The sequence below is a fragment of the Lutra lutra genome, chromosome 11, assembly GCF_902655055.1.
Source record: "Lutra lutra chromosome 11, mLutLut1.2, whole genome shotgun sequence".
NCBI lineage: Eukaryota > Metazoa > Chordata > Mammalia > Carnivora > Mustelidae > Lutra > Lutra lutra.
Window position 1 is genome coordinate 51,913,391 of NC_062288.1, and position 18,120 is coordinate 51,931,510.

At 35.9% G+C, this 18,120-nt stretch overlaps 1 protein-coding gene across 2 annotated transcripts in view; it reads left to right on the forward strand.

Annotated features, from left to right (window-relative positions):
- The window catches only part of HDAC9 (histone deacetylase 9), a 938,635-nt gene that overhangs the window by 649,858 nt on the left and 270,657 nt on the right, over window positions 1-18,120 (forward strand). For both annotated transcript variants that reach the window (XM_047696020.1, XM_047696021.1), the window contains exon 15: window positions 5,211-5,344. In XM_047696020.1, the coding sequence (XP_047551976.1) occupies window positions 5,211-5,344 (134 nt within the window). The remainder of the gene's footprint in view (window positions 1-5,210; window positions 5,345-18,120) is intronic.

Genomic DNA, 18,120 nt, shown 5'->3' on the forward strand with positions numbered 1-18,120 from the left:
AATTGTCAATGAATGTTTGACAAAAGACTGAATATTCAATGGGAAAAAGTCTCTTCAGCAAATGATATTGGGAAAACTGGACAGCTTTGTGCATAAGAAAGAAATGGGACAATTTTGTTTTACCATACACAAAAATAAACTCAAAATGGATTAAAGACCTAAATGTAAAATCTGAAACCGTAAGGATCCTTGAAGAGAGCCCAGGCAGTAATTTCTCTGACAACTTTTTCTGGATTTGTCTCCTGAAGCAAGAGAAATATAAAAACACAAAGAAACTGTTGAGACTACATCAAAATTAAAACCTTTTGCATAGCAAAGGAAACAATCAACAAAACTAAAAGGCAACCTACTAAATGGAAGAAGATATTTGCAAATGACATATCCAATAAATGTTTAGTATTCAAAATATATAAAGAATTGATACAAATCAACACCCAAAACCAAACAATTCAATTTAAAAATGGACAGAAGATATGAGCAGACATTTTTCCAAAGAAGACACATAGATGGCCAACAGACATATGAAAAGATGCTCAATATCACTCATTATTAGGGAAATGCAAATCAAAACTACAATGAGGTGTGACCTCACACCTGTCAGAATGGCTAAAACAAAACAAAACAAGAAACAGCAGTTGTTGGTGAGGATGTGGAGAAAAAGGAACCCTCTTGCACTGTTGGTAGGAATGCAAACTGGTGTAGCCACTGTGAAAAACAGTACGGAGATTCCTTAAAAAATTAAAAATAGAACAACCTTACGATCTGGTGTTCACACAAGTGGATATTTACCCCCAGGAAAAACCAAAAACAGTAATTCAAAAGGATATATGCACCCGTTAATTGCAACATGATTTATAATACCCAAACTATGGACACAGCCCAAGTGTCCGTTAATAGATGAAAAGATAAAGAAGATGTGTGTGTGTGTGTATACATATATATGTATATGTATATACGTATATACATATATGTATATACGTATATATTAAAAATATATATATATATATATTTTAACAACCTTTAGTTCACTTTATTTTTCTTGTGTAAAACTATGTGGTAGCCACAGCTGGAGCCTGGGTCCTCTGCACAGAGACTCTGGTGTGGGTCTTCACAAGATGGTCCATGAACTCCTGATAGGGAGACTTGGTGAACACAGTCTCCTTCCAGAGGTCAGGGGTGAGATAGCTCTAGGTCTTGGAGATGGCATCGAAAGTAGCCTTGGCAAAGTTCCCAGGGTGGCAGTGCAGACCCTGGCCGAGGTGTAGCAGTCGTTGATACCAGCCATCATCAGCAGTTTCTTGGGCATAGGGGCCGAGACAATGCCAGTGCCTCTGGGGGCGGGGATGAGACGCACCAACACTGAGCCACAGTGGCCAGTCACCTTACACAGGACAGTGTGGGGCTTGCCAATCTTGTTCCCCCAGTAGCCTTGCCACAGGGACATATATGTATATACGTATACATATATGTGTATACACACACACACTTATATATGGTGCATTGAATATATATTGTATATATTGTGTGTATATATATATTGAACACATATATACATTGTATAGTATATTGTATATAGATATATATACATTGAATATATATATACAATAGAATATTATTCAGCATAAAAAGAATGAAATCTTGCTATTTGCAACTAGCATGGAGCTAGTATAATGCTAAGCAAAATAAGTCAGAGAAGGACAAATACTGTGGTCTCATTCATATGTGGAATTTAAGAAACAAAACAAACAAGCAAAGGAAAGAAAAGAGAAGAAAAAAAAAAAAAGACAAGCCAAGAAACAGATTTAACTATAGAGAACAAACTGATGGTTACCAGAGGGGAGGTTGGTGGGGAAAATGGTTGAAACAGGTGATAGGGATTAAAGAGTACACTTGTCATGGTGAAAAAAGAAAGGGAGGGAGGGAGAAAGGATGGAAGAAAATGTATTGAACAGTTCCTCTTATGTCATAGCAACTTACATACTTGATGTATCTGAATTGTAAAGACATGTCTTATGTATCTTTAAATTTTGAATGTTACTTTTTATAACTGCCTATTTTCTCTTCTGCCTTTTCTGTGTGTCTTCCTTTTGACTTTTTTTTTTTTTTTAAGATTTTATTTATTTATTTGACACAGAGAGAGAGATGGTGAGAGAGGGAACACAAGCAGGGGAGTGGGAGAGGGAGAAGTGTTTCCCCACTGAGCACAGAGCCCAAAGCAGGGCTCGTTCCCAGGACCCTGGGATTATGACCCGAGCCGAAGGCAGCCCCTTAACTAACTGATCCCCCCAGGCCCCATCTTTTGACTTTATTTTAAAATATTTATTCATAGGGTACCTGGGTGGCTCAGTGGGTTAAGCCTCTGCCTTTGGCTCAGGTCATGATCTCGGGGTCCTGGGATCAAGCCCTGCATCAGGTTCTCTGCTCAGCAGGGAGCCTACTTCCCTTTCTTTCTCTGCCTGCCTCTCTGCCTACTTGTGATCTCTGTCTGTCCAATAAATAAATAAAATCTTAAAAAAAATATTTATTCATCTTTTTGTGCAAAATGCCATGCAGAGATACAAAGCTGAGTAACTTAAATACCTGTAATAGAGGCACTTGCCCGTAGGAAGGTAAGGCATATAAAATAAAAGATTGAATACTAAAGAAGTAAGCCTACAAAAACTTCAGGATTCCAAGAAGATCTACCAGTTAGATTCATTAAGGAAGACTTTATAATGGAGATAAGTGCTCTAGTTCTTACATTTGTTCCTTTATTTCATTAAAAATACTTTTGAGGACCTATTGTATTCCAAGCATGTATATAGATGCTAAGAGTTCAGAGGTAAATAATGTAACTCTAGTCTTTACTTTCATAGATCTCAACAGATAGTGAAGAAAATGTACAATTAACAAGATTATACAATTATATAATTGTAATAAATGCTCTGAAGACCTAGAGGATGCTATGACAACATAAAGTAGTAGATCTAATTTAGAGACCTTCATTTAGCCTTAAAGTGTGAATAGGAATTAGCCAAATGAGGGATGGAGTTATGGGGGACAGGAAGGAAGAATTTTGGTCTTAGATGGAATAGCATGTATGAAGATCCCAAGGATGGTATGATTTTGATAGTTTTGAAGAATGGAAGGTAGGCTTTTGTGGAAGAAAGAGAGATGAAGGGAGGAGGTATATGAGATAAAGCTGAAGAAGTGGGGAAGGGCCTATCTATGCCTTGAGAAATTATAGTCTATCAGTGGGGTCACCAAAGGATTTAAACAAAGGTAGCTGTGGTGTGGCAAATGGAATAAAGTCAGGTAGCCAGTTACAGGACTTTAGGAGTTCAGATTAGAGATAATAGTACCTTGGATTGTGTGTGATTTGGGCTAGAGATAATTGAGTGATTCAAGCTATATTTTGAAGGGAAAACAAACACTATTTGTTGGTTTTTCGGAGAGGAATTGTCCAGAGGATACTGAGGTTTTTTGCTTGAGCAACGGTGGCTCATGATGTCTTTTACTTAAGTGAGGGACACTGTGTATGGCTTAAGATCATGAACTCAAATCTGAGACATTCTCACTTTATAAAATCCATGAGACATCCAAATGAGATTTTGGATGGCAGTTGCATAGACAAGTGTGCAAGTGTACTGCTTAGAAGAGGGATCAGCACTAATGATGAAAATGTGAGTCAGCAGCATAGGGATGTATTTTGAAGGCATTTGAGTATTAGGATTGGATATTATTTGGACCAGCAAAGTAACATTTTTTTTTCTTAGACAGAATTTTTACCACATCATTTCAAAATACAAATGTTATTATTCTGCATGATTTTAATATATTCAGAGATAAATATTTTCTCCTCTTGAGTAACATTCCTCTAACATGAGATTGTAAGTCAAAAAGTAAATAAAATGCATTAATTAAACTTACTTTACAGTACAAATTACTGGTCTTTATCTGTTCTTGAACAGATACTTATTTTTGCCCTTTGATTTTTTATTTTATTTTATTTTATTTTTTTTTAAAGATTTTATTTATTTATTTGACAGAGAGAAATCACAAGTAGGCAGAGAGGCAGGCAGAGAGAGAGGAGGAAGCAGGCTCCCTGCTGAGCAGAAAGCCCGACGTGGGGCTCGAACCCAGGACCTGGGATCATGACCTGAGCCGAAGGCAGCGGCTTAACCCACTGAGCCACCCAGGCGCCCCTGCCCTTTGATTTTGATCTTGAGTTCTTCTGCCCTCACTCCATGCCCCCAGATAATGTATTTCTATGGTAATTTGTTGGAATATTTGATTGGTTAAATGATTTCTTATGTCAGGCAGTTTTGTAAGTAACATGTTTTTCCCCCAAGGAATTGGATTAAGGGTAGAAATCTTTTCAAAATTAACCAGAGTTATAATTTTCATCTATTTTGTTGCTTTAAAAAGCCCTATTTTATGTATCCATAATAGTTTGTTTCATCAGAGTTTTAAAAATCTTTCTCATCATAGGGTCTAACTAAAATATGAAATATGTTAACTCATGATAATTTAAAAGCAGATTTTATTAATTATCTGTGGAATCTCTACTGAAGGTAGTACAATTAATTTATTCACTGTTTTTTTTTACTTTCTCGTTTTTTTAGAGAAACCCTTCAAATGTCCCACAACATTATAAGGTCTACAGTATCCATATTGCTTACAGATTGGCATAAATTTTGAGAAAAGCACAATAAGTAGGGAGGAAACTGCACAGCTCTGAAGGACTTGCTAAGCAGAATAGGCAAGCAGTTGTAAAGTTTTCTAGTTTACTACAAGGCCTGATCTAAAGTGAAGCTAGAATTATTCATGAAATTAATTCATGATTTAAAGAGTCAGCTTATTTTGTGGCTTCAGTGATAAAATTTTGACCTTAACTGAATTATCTGTCTAAACATACTTCATAAGATACTGGTAAAATTACAGTTTTAAAAAAAATCTGAAGTTTCTTAAAATATCATTTTCATCACTACAGATTTACTAAGCTAGGGTCTGAGTACTGATTAATCCGTGGGTTAAACTTCTTTGCATTTATATCCAGATACACAGGACTAAATAGTTCTTAAGTGCTAGGAATTTGCAAATATGTATTATTTCTCTATTTGTAAATTTATTTTTAAAAGAATATCTTTTTTGGAATAGTATATTGTCATCTAACTTGTGTCATTACCTTGTATCCTTACTCAGTCTTGAGTGTTTTCTTTGTCCTGAAGGAATTGCCTATGACCCTCTGATGCTGAAACACCAGTGCATTTGTGGCAATTCCACCACCCACCCTGAGCATGCTGGACGAATACAGAGCATCTGGTCACGACTGCAAGAAACTGGGCTGCTAAATAAATGTGAGGTAATCCTCAATTTGCTATACTCTTATTTACTTATTCACAATAAGTAAATGTCACATAAAGAGGCCAGTATTCATTTGGGTGATAGCAGAAAAATGTTAATGCTGGAGTACAAACACCATCATGGATGAACCATCATTGATCCTGGTAGCACAGCACTTCTGACTCTTGACTGTGCACATAGTAGGGATTCAGTCCAAATTGATGGACTGAACAGCAGCATGATGTCTGTGTAGCATTTTTTGGTATGCATGGTAGCATGGTTGTTTCCAAATAGGTGTCATTTACTGAGTTAATTTTCTGAGAAACTCCACAAACTCTTAAGTGCTAAGTAATTGTTATTTCTTATTATAAACTATATCGTGAACTCAGATATATGCCAAATTTGCCTATTAAAATGACTGGATTTAAAGATTAACTGTCCTTTTACCAAGGAAAGTCACTTCTTTTAATTAAAGTGGTTGACGTTCTTACATTTTTATGGTAGAGGTTTGAGTACTTTTTATTGGTATTTCTTTAGACTCACTTTTGCAGATTCCTCGACTCCCGTTTTTCATTTGAAAAATCTATTTCTGGGATGCCTGGGTGGCTCAGTTGGTTAAGTGGCTGCCTTCGGCTCAGGTCATGATCCCAGCGTCCTGGGATCGAGTCCCACATCGGGCTCCTTGCTCAGCGGGGAGCCTGCTTCTCCCTCTGCCTCTGCCTGCCACTCTGTCTGCCTGTGCTCATGCTCTCTCTCTCTCTAACAAATAAATAAATAAAATCTTTTAAAAAAAAAAAGAAAGAAAAATCTATTTCTTAGACCTTCAAAAGTAAAAATGGTATCAATTCCAAAAGTTTCCTGTTGTCAAATTTGCAAATTATATAACAATCAGCAGCTGTTTGATTTAATTGCTGTAAATATCCATTGTTGACTAAGACCCAGTAACATTCTATGTTTGAGTCTAAGACATTTTTAAAAGAAAAATATCCCCCATGGTTTTTTTTTTTTTTTTCCACATTACTTTAACATTTATTGATCAAAAGTTTTTTTGTTTTTTTTTCCCTGGGTCTATACCATGTCCCAAACATGTTCTAGGGACTAGAATTACAGAATTTCACAAGACAAATAGAGTCCTTGTTATTACAGACTGACAATTTAACATGTTGCTCTGTGGTTTTGTTGTCAGTCTTTGCAGATGAGTGAAGGAAATCCAATCTAGTTCTCACCAGTTTGGAGGCTAAACCACTCTGTCGTCTACACAATTCTGTATGAAGTAAACAAAGTAAACCAGCAAGGGGACTTACCTGTAGTTAACTGGTCTTAATGAACATTGATTCATGTGAACATTCTTGTTTCACCTTTGCATTAACTATTGATGTTTTCCAGCATGGCATTCTTTCTGTGCTTTTGCCAACTAAGGCATTGCTGTTTACATTTTTTTTCACTTTCAGGTCTTTATTATATCCTGGAGCCTTACCCTAGCCACTTCAATTAACAGTGGTAGATCCCAGTCTTCAAATGCATTGTTAGATTATGGTATTCCTTAAATGTATTACCTGAAGGAATACTGGCTATGAAAGGAGCAAAGTGTTGAAATAAATGGAATGTAATATAGCTCACACTACTCATAATGTTTAAAAATCTGTTACCCATTTCTGATCAGTCTTCTTTTTCAATTCCTTATACATCACATTACTTTAGTCCTATAATATTTGAAAGCATAAAATTCAATTTACACAACAGCGCTGACTGATGTGATATCAGTCCAAGGGTGAAATGGCACAAGTATAGAGGGGCTGATGAGAACGAGTGAGTCTAGCCTCAGCCCAGTCAGCTAAATAAGTGTCTCTCTGGTAAATAATCACACAGTTACAAATTATGCACTTGAAAACCCAGATCAGCAGATTTGCTTTTAATGAAGACAAAGCACAGAAGTATGATCCATAACTTCACAGTAATATAAGCAAAACACTCTTTCTGCTAACATTGTTTGAAAACAGTTCACCAGTTTGATTTCTTAAGTGATGAAATTGTTGCCCATGATGTATTTATTTGCTCCTATATTATCTGGTATCTATGACTTTATGCTGACCTAATCATAAATGGAATTTCTAAAACCATTAAAAGACAATATACCTAGGAATTTGATGTATCTTTGTGTGTACATGTTTTTAGGAATATTCGAAATGGAATTTTAAAAATGATCTGTAACAAACAGACATTACCCTTTTCCAGAGACTTTCAGGTTCTATATAAAATAAAACAAAGTAACAAAAGGGATAAAACAGAACCACAAGAAATATGGCTTATTTTTTTTCCTGGTTGTTTCTTTTGGACGAGTTGGGGAGAAAATAAAAAGGGAACATACAGAGATTATTTCAAACCAATTTATCCCACTCAGAAATAGTAGAATCTACTTCCTTAGCCAGTGCTATCCCTAATAAATGCAACTAAAATACATGATACATGTTTGTTGTGGATTTTCTTTTGAAGTTTTTGATTTGACAAGTTAAATCTAATATGCACATTTATTAATATATTATTAAATCATCTTTCAAGGATGCTAACCTTTCTGTCTCAAGCCAAATTATTTTGAAAGTTTCAATGACGTGGAAGAGAAAAATGACGGAAACATATATCAAGCCTTTTAGCAATTCACTGAAATTCAATACAATCAGTTGTTGAAAAATCAGGAGAGAAGTATACTATAAGTGGCAAGTGGCTAGATATGTGGTGGGTTTATTAACCAGTTAAAGAGGCAGAAAGTTTCCTATATAGGCTAACAGGTTTTCTGGTTAGTGTTTATGAACCTTCTAAAGAGATAAAGGCCAATGACAGTATCTTCCAGTTGGACTTGACTTGCTCCAAGAAAAAAAATTAGGTTTCAGCTTGGGTATTAATGAATATTTACCAGGGTGGCTGAAGGGCTTAAGGAGAATGAAACCTTTTTTCTAAATTTGCATAGGTAAGACTATCAGGAAGTTAAAGTCCAGCTTCCCCCCCCTTCTTGATTATATCTAGAGTATGCATTACTGAGAGGGTAAAATCTATGTGTCTAAGACACCAGAGATAGGAGTACCAGCCCTTGTGTCTAGGTTATCACTCCTTCCTAAGCAGTATAGACAAATTCCTGACCTGGTTGTGAGCAGTAAGAACTCAGCTCAGTTGTCTCAAAGGAGAGAGGATTTATTAGATTTTGTAGAAAAGGATATAATCTAATAAGAATACAACACCTAGAAGCTGGGTCAGTTTGTTTTTCCCTCAACATCCAGAGAGTGATTTGCTGTCTTCCAACATTATTTCATGCCAGGTTTGTGTAGCTACCCATAGTTAGTGATTAGCCTTTGCTTTCAGTGAAGGAATCAACAGAGTTCTAGGGATGTATTGCTGGCCAGCAAGCAGAAACTCATGGCTGGGTAAGTGGTATTCATTTATTATTATAGTGGTGCTCAAGTGTTAGCATATATCAGAATCATTGGGAATGCTAAGACACAGATTGCTGGGCTCCAGACTCAGAGTTTTAGATTCAGCAGTAGTGGAGTCTTATTGGGGTAAGGTCTACAAATTTGTGTTGCTAACATGTATCTGAGTAAACCTGAGACTGCTGATCTGGCCGCCACACTTTAAAGGGATGCATCCATTCAAAAAAACAGTATATCAAAATTTTGAGTTTTCCAGCCTCCTGTGTTACAAGCCGGAAATGCAATACTGAAAAGATGCATACCCTGCCTACAAGGAGGTTACTGTCTGGTGGGTTCAGCAGACATTAATCAAATGATCACATAAACAAATATATAATCACAAAATTGCCAGGGGTTTTGAGACACTAGTTTATGTTGCAGTGATATTAAAGACTCTTACTGATTGAGCTTGGGGAAGAAATAAAATGAGAAGGACTGTGGTCTGTCGTCTTCATAGTCTTGATAGCATCAGAAGCGCCATCCAAACAAGAGCTAGAAGTAGAAATATTATACCTAGAATTCAGGGAGGAAATATTCCAGACCTTACATTAAAGATTTAGTTCTCTTCCTGTTTTTATTCACATTCATTTTAGGATTACTGTTTCACTGGGAAAAATGGTAAGGATTCTCAATTTTACTGGCATTCAGAGAAAAGTCAGCTTCCTTCAACCAATAGAATAGTCAATTTTGCAATTAAACAATGATATGATGGAAAAGATGGCAATTTGAAAACATTTAAAGTCGTCCTTTGTTTCAAAATAATAGACTGATCCACAAATCAGACTTATGTATTGTGTCAGTTTATTTAGGAAAATTAATCAAAATGGATTCCTTCAAGGGTAATGGTTCAACATTACATTTGACCTTTGTTCTGCCATTAATTATCTGTATACTTTTGTCAAATCATTTAACCTTACTGATCTTTGGCTTTCCCATGTGTAAGATGAGGCTCTTAGGAAGGATATTTGCTAGGATCTTTTCCAGCTCTGACATCGTATGAAATTAGATGGCTAAGGAGTTCGTTTGGAACATAGCACTTTCTTTGGTTAAGAGTAGAAGAAATTTTTAGGATATTTAGTAAACCTATTGCTTTTTTATTTTGTAAGCTATAGTGTAAATTGGTTGTGCTTACTAGTCCTGATTATCAGCCAGAGAAAACATTAGTCTTCATTATATTAGATTACAGTGGTAACATGGGTTAAGTTCTTTTGGCATGACGTGGCACTGTTGTTTTCTTTTAAATTGAGGTGGTTAGTAGTCCTTCATGCCAGTACTATTTAATTTTTTCCCCTGTTGAATCATTCATAATTAGTTTATTGATTCTTTTGGAAGCAAAAAGCAAAATCAGCAGCTTTCTTATCACCATAAGAAATGAATCTGGAGGGGTCATTTGGTGCCCTCTTTAGGAACAAGTCCTTTGGTTAGGTATCCAGGCTTCAAAATGTGTGTGCCCTGAAAAAAAGAATGTGCTTTTCTATGCTTAAAAAAATTGCAGAGAATGACCCATCGTCTGTTAGAAATGCACTTGCAGTTGTTTTTCCAGAAGTGTTCATGACTCTCAGCCCCACCAAGCCACCCACAGACATTTGCTTGCTCTCACATTTGTTTTGAGAATAATAACATTTTATAATGCTTTTGTTGGATTACATATTATGTGGAATTTGCATTGGCTCTTTGTGACTAATATTGAATAACTTTGTTTCGCTTAATTCATAAGTAAAAACCATAAGCAACATACTGTGCTGAAATGTTTAACTCTTTTATTCAAGTGCCAACACAAAGTAATTACAAAACAGTTCTGGGACCTGAAACCAAGCTACTGTTGCCCCTTCTGGGACTTCCTCAGCAGTTCCAATGAGAGCAGCTTTAATGTAAAATCTTAAGATGCTAAGAAACTCAAGGCTATGGTCCCATGCTTTTCCTGCACATACAGGTAATTTTAAAAGACCTTTTGCAAATCTAAATAAAGAAATATAATACTCTTTGGAGAAATACTTTTGGAATGTGGAGGTTTTCTGACATCAGTCAGAAACACTAAATACTGCAATTTAATTCAGTTCATTAAACATTTGTTTTATAGAGTAACTAGATGGCAGCACATAACAGCTTACTGTTTTGTTTAGTTGGCAAAACATTTTTTTTGTATGTGTGTTTGTGTCTTAGAATCTAACCACAAAGCAGTAAGGGAGTCTTGTGAATTGTTTCTAAAGGATATGGCAGTCTTGAGAAGCAGTACAAATGATCTAGATGTGACGAGTAAACCATGGTATATTATATCATTATTCTGAGAGATATTTGTAAATCATAGAGTTGACCTAGGCAGATAAACACATTAAAATTACTTGTGCAACCTATAATCAGAATTAAGATGATTTTCAATTTTTTGTTTGATTTTTATTTTTGCAAAAAAGGAAGAATTAATGTGGAAAACAACCAACAAAAGGAAAGAAAACAGGCTGCCCTTCTGAGTCCATTTGGAAAGTGATACAGGATTTTTTTTAAATAGCAGCATTAAAGCCTATTAACAAAAATGAATAGTTACATGTTTTTCAACCATCTGAAAATTGTAGTTCTAAAGTATATTTATTGTGATAAAATTTGTTTCATATGTAATACTATTTAAAAAATCAGTCCTTAAAACTAAAACCAATAAAATGTTCATTTATAGTTATTTACAAGATAATTATAATGTAGGAGATTTAGTTACATGAAATCATCAAAACTGAGCAGTTGACACTAAAGGGTAACATTTTTTACTTTTTTTGATGAGCATAATGTTTTGAAATGAGTGAAAAGAAAACATTACAAAATATATAGTACATATACTTTTTACCACTCAGACCTTTATTATTGGATGGGATTTGCTATTTCTCTCAAGTGCTTTTCCAACTGCTCTATGCACCCTGAAGTATTTTTACATAAATTGTAATGACTGAATCAAACAGTTTTACAAGCAAGTGGAGGCACTAGTTTTGAAGAACAGATAGAACTTTTTTACTTCCCAACATTCATTGTGATAACCATTTATTGTAACTACTCTTTAGTTTGAAATGTGGGTTAGTAGAGTGTCAGTTTCTTGAATCCACTTAAGAGCAGAATGAATGGACAGTTCCATTTAACCTGTAGTTCTGTACCTAAGATGCCCATTAAAACCCACAGGTTGGTTCTAACTATCTCGATGCCCAGGCTGTCCCCAGGTAAAGTTAACGGAAGCTCTGGAAATAGGACCCAGGTAGCAATATCTTTTAAACTTCCACAGCTGATTCCGAGGTGCAGATAATATTAAAAATGACTGCACTGGAAACTGAGCTTCTCAACAAAGCTTAATGAAGTAGAGACAGAAAGGTTAATGGAGTCAAATATTTGGAGATGGGAGAGTAACAGAAGCTGGCATTTATAAATCTAAGAAACAAAGGTAGTATTAACTCAGAAGTTTCATACACAAACTTAAAAATTGCAAAAGTGTTCTTTACTTTGAAGTTATCATAGGGTAGTGATGTGAATTCTAAGAAATACTTTTGTTTTTCAGTTATGATTAAGCATATAAGAATTGGCTTACAAAAAATAGCTAGTATTCCTTTGAAAACCTTCATAGGGAGATCTCCTCTCTTGCCTCAACCATAGTAATTTATTGCTCTGATTATTATGTTTGCTTGCCTGAGACAAATCTATAAATTAAAGGATATTTTGTTGGGTTTTTGTGTATAAGACTATTTCACATAGAATCTTACCATTTTAGGACTAAAGGGAGATGTCAAAGTAATTTGGTCCAACACCCTAATGTTTATAAATAGAGAAACAAAGGTCCAGAAAAGGGTCTTATAGCTAGCTATGGGCATGTTAAAGATAGGTGAGAGTCAGAACCTAGAACTCAGAGCTCTTGGCTTGCAGTTTATTTTCTTCCCATGTGACTGACAGAACCACCACAGGCTGTTGGGCTACCTGTCTGCTTACTTTCCTCTTTCCTTCTTTCACTCCCCTTTCTTTGTAAGAAAATCTCTGACAAAAAAAGGTTATTAGACCACAAGGGATGTTAGAAGGAAAGAACACAGTTGCGGGGGAGAGGATTGAAACTATCCTTTATGTAAAATTTGAAGAAACAATTGATTATAGCATTTGAAAACTCCAGTAGGTACACTTGGGCATGAGCAATGAGACCAGATTTTTAAATTCATTTAAGAGAGAGAAATGTATTAAGAAAAATGAACAGGCTGTGAACTGATCCATTAAATATTAAGTATGGAATTTGTAACAGAAGGTAACTTTGACTCTCCTATGTCATTTATGATTCTTTAACTTTCAAAGTCTGCAACCTGATGAATTTTTGTAGGAAAAAAAATAAGCATCCCTATATTTAGGGATACTGGATGAAATATCTTCAGAAAATGAAATATTTCAGGGGAAATTGTTGCCTAATATGTCACCACTTTGAAAATGATTAAAGAAAATGGGGTCTCCCCCAGCAGAGGCAGGTACTTTGACTTGTCAAATTTAAGTTGGACATTTTCTCTTAGTTTGGAACTGCCACAAAATGAGCCCTTTCATGTCCTCAATAATACCAAACCAATGCAATCCATCTGTTCTGCTAAATTATTTCTAGTTCCCTAACCAAAGGCACTGCTTTTTCATGCATTTTATCATGATTTTATGCCCTTTATTATATTTTACAAAAGGTTCTGATTCCTCCAGGGCCAATGAGAACTGATTAGGACACTGGCCTCAATCCAGGCTTTGAACACAGGAGGGGAAGGAATAGAACTGTTTCCTTTTTCCCCTGCTCCTTGGCAGAAAAAAAAATATGAATGTATGCCGTGTGTGTGCTCTGTGTGTGGGTGGGGTGGGTAGGCTGCATTTTATCCTGTCACAGTATGACTTTGTAGCTCATGTTCAGAACATTCCTTTTATAATCAGGTTGCATTAACGGGCTTTATTTCAGAAAGACTATTTCTTTAGGAAAGAACCATGGTGTGTTGTGAGACTCAATGATATGGTCATTTTACATAACTTCAGTCAAACTTCCAACCTGATTATAGACTGTTTGGGGCTCTGAACTAAATAAGATCATATATATACCCAGGTGCTTAGCACTAAGAGTAGGTACTCTGCACATTAGTTTCTTTACTACTCTCAGGGAAGAACTGCTTGAATGCAAGTCACAGAGAATGAAAATATTGTAGTGAATACATCCTACATCACCGAGCTTCTTTATTGGGAAAATGAAAGAAGAACTTTAAGTTTTCTTTCCTAAGCCTATATTGGTAAGGTGTTTAAGACCTATATTTGGATTTCAAGCAAGAAAGACCCAGAAGAATGCCATCCCTTATATGCATTGAGTGTCCAAATATACTCAGAATTCTCAAAAATCCTTTTGGTCAGAATCTTAGATGACTTTAGATAGACATGCTGCACGCTAAGTATCTCTGAGAACGGAAATCAGTATCTCCCTAAATTACAATTATCAAAGCACTTTATCCTATTTTGTGACTCATTATGCTGTTGACTTTTGACTCAAGAGAGCATCATGAGAGGGGAATGAAAGAATAAAGGCTACACAGGAAATAGAAAATATGGGAAGAGCTTAAATGAAAATATCTATATTTAAGCATAAACATATAATAAATTGCTGATGATAATACCGGAAAGAGAACAGTTGGGAACCTCAATTTGAGAGGAAAAGTTGAATGTGACAAATTTAAGACATCTGATAAAAGTGACACAAAATAGAACTACTCCAGGAGATCCTGTGTGTTAGGAAGGAAAACTGTTGCTATTTCAGAATTTTCAGCTTAGTCATCCACCAGGTTCCCACAGCAGTGCCCCTGTGAGATATAAATCTCAAAACATGCATTCTCCAGATCATTTCTCCAGGTAGAAACATTTTTCATACTGAGTTGGTTTTTACTGCTCCCTTTCTGTAGAAACATGTACATCCTCTTTGTAGGGCTTGTTGTCTAGCACCCGTTGAAGAGAGGTGATTATCAAGAATAAGTACTACATTATACTTGGCGTAATTATTTTTTGAGAAATTTTTTCTATAATAAAAAAACAGTATAAAATACTTCTTAGAGTCATAAGGGAGGAGAGAAGGGGGACACAAAGAAATCAAAGTGCAAACTTGGGAACTGTGTTGCTTTTTTTTTTTTTTTTTTTTTTTTTTGACAGAGAGAGAGATCACAAGTAGGCAGAGAGGCAGGCAGAGAGAGGAGGAAGCAGGCTCACTGCTGAGCAGAGAGCCCGATGCGGGGCTCGATCCCAGGACCGTGAGATCATGACCTGAGCCGAAGGAAGAGGCTTAACCCACTGAGCCACCCAGGCGCCCCCTGTGTTGCATTTTAATAGTGAAAGGTAGGGCAAGAGTGTAAACTAGAGCAGTGTATTTTCTGAGTAAGTCAGTGCTAAATAGGCTGCACCAGATATCCTATCCTTACTGTCAGTTAACTGATATTACACAAGAGGATGACTGAGATTCAGCAGGTGTCCTTTGATGATTTATCAGCATTTGGGCTACCATCAATAATTAAATCTTGTTAACAGATTATTTTTGAAATGTGTGATTGAGCATTCAGCATAAATGCTAGTGGGATTGTGGGAGAATGAGAAAGGAGTTGGGGCAAGCATGAAGTGTATGGTATGTAAATATATGTGACTAGTCTCTGAAAACATAAAGATGTGTTTATTATTAATGGTATTTAATGTTATGCTAGAGGCAAAAATTCAATTTAAAGTTGAAAAAGTATCTTTAGAAAAAGAGAATGGGAAAAAAATTGACAACTTTTTGGTAGTAGTCAAAACATGGGTTTGATTGTTAGCTATAGAACTGACATTGTTTTAGATATAGATGTTTCACGGTATCAGCATGTGAAATGTTAGTGGCTGTCAGTTTCATAGACTCGCAGAAAGGAGAGTTGGAAGCCCTATTATTTCATGTTGTTCATTATTCTGCCAGACTAAGACTGGTTACCACAGTCTGGTTTCCAGTGCTGTGCTCATTCCAAGTTTAGATGACTCAGACCATGGAGTTACCACTGTTTATCTAGGGGGATTTTCCACCAGCTGAAATCTCACAGTTAAAATGTTAACCTTTAATATTTCTTTGAACTTTCTCTTGCCTATTTTATCTTTTTCTCTTTCTTTGTTCTGGTCTTCCGTAAATGCTTCTAAATTTGGTGTTTACCAGCAAGCCACCTATGTCAATAACATGTTTTGTTTATTGATCAGAGCAGTGGTTGACCAAGTGGCCATCATTAAATTTGCCTTCATCTTCTGCATTACTTTTGGTTTAATTTCATCATTCAACACCTAACTAGAAATGATTTCTCTAAAGGATTTAAAAATTTTTTTCTAGGAATGTAAATTGGGTGTCAAAAACTGGGAACTTAAGTGCTATGACAAAGAAAATTCCATAAACATTTGTTTATTTGGCACAGTGTCAAGAAGTTTCTGTTTTACATCATTCCCGCTGCCTTGTTCTTACCCCTTCGGTCTCCCACCAGTCCTCTCTCACTGTGACATGATGATTTATTTTCTGCGACAAGCACAGCTCTGCCCTCTACTCAGTAAACCCCTAGGAAGTGTTAGCATATTGAGATTTTTCCAGCCTATTCTCTTTAACATCAACAGCAACCATATCTCCTTAAATTAGGGAGGTTGAGTATGGAATTGTCCTGGTCCTGAGAGAGGTGTTGCTGTCTCCTGATATTTCCTTGTCAACTGGTGATTCCATTGTCAGGAACACGAGAGGACAGCATTCCCTGAGCGGATTCTCTTTGAATTTCAGTGTAGTTCTCTACTAATAAGATACTAGGAATTATATTACAAGTACCTTGTTGTAATACATATTTTAAGTGAAATGTTAATACTGCCTGGCTAATTTAGAAAGCACAGCAATTTTCAAAAGCACGGCTGATTAACTTCATACTCCAGCATGATGTTTTTAAATTTTTTATTTTTTATTTTTTAAAGCTTTTATTTGTTTGTCAGAACAAGAAAGAGAGAACAAGGGAACACAAGCAAGGGGAGTGGCAGGCAGCAGGATAAGCAGGCTCCCTGCTGATCAAGGAGCCCAATGTGGGACTTGATTCCAGAACCCTGGGATCATGACCTGAGCCGAAGGCAGATGCTTAAACGATTGAGCCACAGAGGCATCCCCAGCATATTTATTGGGCTTGTAGATATGCCAACTGAGAAATGTGGCCAGGAAGAATACTTTGCATATTGACTAACTGAGGTTTTACTTAATGTACACTTTTGTCTATATTGAAGGACCAGGCCTTGTTAGTTGAAGTGCAAGTTTCTGCCTAGCATGTGCATAAAAATATTGACTGAGTCTAGAGTGTGTCGGACTATCTCTGGCTAAACAGCAGTTTTTGTTTTTGTTAAATTTCTGTTCTGTCACAGACTAGTGGTTTTATAAAATACATTAAATTACTATAAAAATAAAATAAAAATTGAAGATACACAAATTTATGTTAGATCCAATAGACATAAAAATAGTTTGTCTAATTACTATAAAATTTTCTAAATATTTACTCTGAATTTCTATATAGACCTCTTCACAGACAGTTCATGAACAGTTCTTGAAATGTTACTGACCCCATAAGACACACTTTGAAACATTGATCTAGATTAATAACTCTGTGAGGTGCACACACATGAAGTGATCAGCATTTTGGTGATAATCAAATACATTAAAATCTATTGGTACTTATGTTCTTTAAGAAATAATAAAGAATTATGGGGCGCCTGGGTGGCTCAGTGGGTTAAGCCTCTGCCTTCGGCTCAGGTCATGATCTCAGGGTCCTGGGATCGAGCCCCGCATCGGGCTCTCTGCTCAGCAGGGAGCCTGCTTCTCCCCCTCTCTCTCTGCCTGCCTCTCTGCCTGCTTGTGATCTCTCTCTCTCTCCATCAAATAAATAAAAGAATCTTTAAAAAAAAAAAAAAGAAATAATAAAGAATTTATTTCAACAACTTCTACAGGTGAGTGTAAATAAGATTTTAATGAATTTACTTCTCAGCCAAAGAGTAGCCCTTGTTTTTTATTGTCGTTGTTGTTTTTCATTTTTTTTAATCTGCTGTTTGTTTTTAAGCTGATATTTTACAAAGGAATTAACTATTGATTTTTTGTTATAGATTTGTTTTTTATGCCAAAGAAGACTGTGCTTTATGTCAGTCACTCAGTTAGGCATAAGCAATCCATAGGATCTGAACCTTACATATACTCCATTTTTTAAATGTTAGTATAGTACTTTACTAAGCAAATCAGTGTCACATTCCTGTATGATGAAATTTGGTTCATTGTTACTCATCTTAAATGCGACTTAGGTCTTACTTTCTT